Genomic DNA, 4,071 nt, shown 5'->3' on the forward strand with positions numbered 1-4,071 from the left:
AACATCTCCTACAGATCGAATAACTCCAGGAAGAGCTCGTCATGCATTGACAGAAAACACATACCTAGAGCCAATCGTCATACCATACTATTCGACCATATTGTAATTTCTCTACAATATAGAGGGAATTGTTAATGTAATTAGTGAAATATAATTCTTTAAGCAGCAATATGCAAATCTCATTAAGTGATGTCAGTGGATAAACCAAAGACAGTCGCCGTCTTTTCCTTCCCACTTTTAATGTAAAGTAGGGAATAAAACAGGAAGTAATCTTAATGGTTAAATGTTAAATATTCTGAATATTTTATGGGGAAGAAAAGAAATTCCTTTTTAAATAAAATTTATATAATTCGCTTTAATCAACATTAACTTTAAACAAGTTTTGCCACAATTAAATCTTAAAGCCACAAATTAAATTATGAGTAAATATGGAAATGAGTAACAGAATATTTGAAAATAATCTAATTGACAATCTAAGATAATTAACCTCAAGTAATTAACAGTTACTTAATAAATTCAAAATCAAGTAATTTAATAATATTATTATTACTTAATAGCGTAAAGTGTAAAAAACTTTACGAGTAAAATGGAAAGTTTAAAATTTATTTATAAATATAATTATTTAATTTGTAAAATAATTATTTAAAGCAGATTAAAGTTTTGTTTATAATGATGAAATAATTAGTTTTAAAAACTCTTTTTTCTGCAACCATGTAGGGAAGTTCTCATTACTCAATTAAAATCAGCTGTGTAATGCCCAACTTCCCACAATAGTGGGGGGAAATTCCCATTAGTGTCACTTTCCGCTCTAGTGTGTGGAAAAACTTTATTGTGCTTCCTTGATATAAGAAGTTTTGTTATTAACATAAATATTTTCTGTAAAACTCTAATAAGCTTATTTAAATTTATTTTATTTAAATAATTAAAAAACGAATATAAAAAAATAAAATAAAAATTGAAAGGAATATAGAAATAAAAATAATACTTTAATAAATAATTAGATATTTTTAATTATAACAGTTAAAAAGGTTATAGTGTTACTTATAGAAATTTAAAATGGAATCTAGTGATTACTGTTTAGAAAACACTCCTCCATCAATAAAAGAAACAGCAGAAAATGTAATAAGTAATGTAAATACGTAAGTAATGTAAATAATTGTAATATAACAATAAATATTTATAATAAACTAGCTGACCCGGCCACGCGTTGCTGTGGCTAAAGTTTTTGTTATATTACATTATAGTAAACAATCTAGGAGGAACAATAAGAGAACATCAGTCACGGAGTCCACTATACTTTTTCACACAGATGGTATTTGTAAAAAAATATGGTGATCTCCTTATTTGACTTTCTACTACTATAACCCTTTAGTACAATGAAATTATTTACGAACAAAGACGAAAATGTTGATGTTGGTATACAAATTCACTGGATTGAGATTTGAAGGGGAAGTACGTTGAACAGAATTAATTAAAATGTTCTTACACTTGATATTAAGCAGAAATCAATAGGTACAAAATAAAAATTTATCAGATTTATTATTTCCATTTAATTTTATAACAAATATAAGTATATTACAGTATAATACAGTAAATAACATGTGACGCTTAAACTCATGAATGAGGTAGGCAAGGCAGACAGTCTTAAACTTTTAAACATAAATATCTATTTTTTTGAATTATAAATACTTTCAATTTCAATTTAATTTAACACCAATCGGTGCACAATGTTTTTGGTTAACCTGTCTTTAGCTAACACAAATAAATTCGACGGTTTCCCAACACGTGAACACGCAACATATAGTTGCCCATGAGAAAAACATGGATTTTCCAAATCTAAACCACAAATGGACATTGTTTGACCTTGAGATTTATTTATAGACATGGCGAAAGCTAAACGAATTGGAAACTGTAGCCTTTTGAAGGGTATGGTAGAATCTGATGGTATCATCGGAATACGTGGCAGCAGGACCACTTTTCCTTTAAACTTCCCAGCCAAAATGGTTGCTTCAAGAATGTTTCCGGTGATCTTTTTGATGACCAAACGCGTACCGTTACATAATTGAGGTGGATTCAAATTACGGAGGAGAATAATAGGGGAACCAATCTTTAATCGAAGATTATGTGGTGGCATTCCAGGGATATCTAATGAATTTAAAAATCCAATCGGAAAATTTACACTTTCATTTTCATCAACAACAGTATCGATTGATTTAAAAGACATCAGATCGCCTGGTAACAATTGTTGTATCTGGAAGTTAATTTCGTCAACATCAACGTTTTTGGCTGCCAAAATCGCCCGTTGACTAAGCCATTCATGATTCAAATAATTATTCTGTATATCCGGGAAAATACTCTGAATCAATTCATTTTTATCTTGAACAACAGTGCAAAAATTGTCTGTAGTTTAATGCATTGCGTATTTGGTTGCAGTTCTATTTTACCGTTCCCAATATCTAGCAGTTGTTCGGAAAATATTTGTGCTGATGGATCATTTTGCAATTGTACTCGCATATTTATGGTCAATCGAAGTGTTTCAACACTTCGCCATAAGAATGATTGTTTCAAACATGCATTAATCTCATCCGCGAAAGTAGAGCGAGGTATAACCGGTAAGGTCTGCCGGAAGTCACCAGACAAAAGTAAGATAGCACCACCGAAAAGTTTATTATTGCTGTTTAAATCTTGCATAGTTCTGTTTAATGCTTCAAGTGAATATTTGTGTGCCATTGTGCACTCATCCCAAATTATTATAGAACTCTTCCGCAACACTGCAGCTATTCCACTATTCTTTTTGATGTTACACATTGCATCTGGTTTATTATGAACGTCCAATGGCAGCTTGAATGTTGAATGTGCTGTTCGCCCACCATCCAGTAAAGTAGCCGCAATGCCTGACGATGCTACTGCTAATGCGATTTTTTGTTGCGACCGTATTTTGGCAAGAATCAACGATATTAAAAATGTCTTACCGGTTCCACCGGGTGCATCCAAGAAAAAAAAACCGCCTTGTTCAGCAGCAACAGCCAGCATAATCCGATCATAAATAATTTTTTGTTCTGCTGTCAGTAATGGTTCACTGTTCATGATAATTGTTGCTAAACTTCCATGGTCATATTGGTTTTCTCGTTGTAAATCGGTATTGACTAAGTCGGTGGCTGGACGATTAGGTGATGGCATACCATAACGGTATTTCGTTCACTACAAAATAAATTTAATTAATTTTATAGCGTCAACAACACGTGGTAATTATGCTGTTAAAATGTAGCTTATATGACACGTTCGTAGATTTACCATAGCAGCGCCATCTATTGATTACTTACTCAACCCAGTCGAAAGGTATCGACATCTGTTAGAATCATTTGGAGTTAACAGATAATTGTGACTGTCAAATAATAACAGACAAATAATTAGCAATAAATTAAAATTGCGACTATAATTTGAGATTTAAACTATCCTATCTCTCAAGTTGGATCGAACTGCACATGGTGTGCGAATTTTATTATAATCGGTTAAGTGGTTTAGGAGTCCATTGAGGACAAACATTGTGACACGAGATTTATATATATTAAGATAAATTACTTTTTTTGACTGTAAAAATGAAATTTTTAATTTTTTTAGTTAATAAATCTAATGGTTGCAGAAAAAATATAATATTTAACTCGAGTGTCAAGTATTTTCCTCACACTCGGCAATTTGCACTTGCACTCGCCTCGCTTCGCTCGCTCGTGCGTGCACACCCTGCCTCGCGTGAGGAAATGTACTACTTTCCACACTTGTTAAATAAATAACTATTTATCAAAACTCGTACTGCAAGGGAAAAAAACAGATACAAGAAGGAGTTATCTCTTATATTACGTTGTTATATCCTAAAATTCCTGTGTTCGTTTTGTTGGTTAATTGGAGTTGTATTTACCTCCGTTTGTTGTCTAGTACATCGTTGTTGAAAAGAACTAATTGGGAAAGGTCAGTAACCAGTACCCAACATCCCGACTTAGAAAGATTCCTGTAATAGAATGTAAGGCATTTCATTTCCTAAAAGGATAGGAAACGAAACGTTAAATGTATTAA

General features: G+C 32.0%; 1 protein-coding gene across 1 annotated transcript; it reads right to left on the reverse strand.

The window, feature by feature from the left end:
* Positions 1-1,702: 1,702 nt before the first annotated feature.
* On the reverse strand, positions 1,703-3,180 carry LOC141448410 (ATP-dependent DNA helicase pif1-like). Its single transcript, XM_074116770.1, has 2 exons — positions 2,445-3,180; positions 1,703-2,376 (listed from the first exon to the last, which is right to left on the reverse strand). The coding sequence occupies exons 1-2, from the start codon at positions 3,178-3,180 to the stop codon at positions 1,703-1,705; spliced, it is 1,410 nt and encodes a 469-aa protein (XP_073972871.1).
* Positions 3,181-4,071: the final 891 nt, after the last annotated feature.

This window comes from Rhodnius prolixus, unplaced genomic scaffold (assembly GCF_049639745.1).
Source record: "Rhodnius prolixus isolate KJV_2025 unplaced genomic scaffold, Rpr scaffold_1, whole genome shotgun sequence".
In the NCBI taxonomy this organism is placed as follows: Eukaryota; Metazoa; Arthropoda; class Insecta; order Hemiptera; family Reduviidae; genus Rhodnius; species Rhodnius prolixus.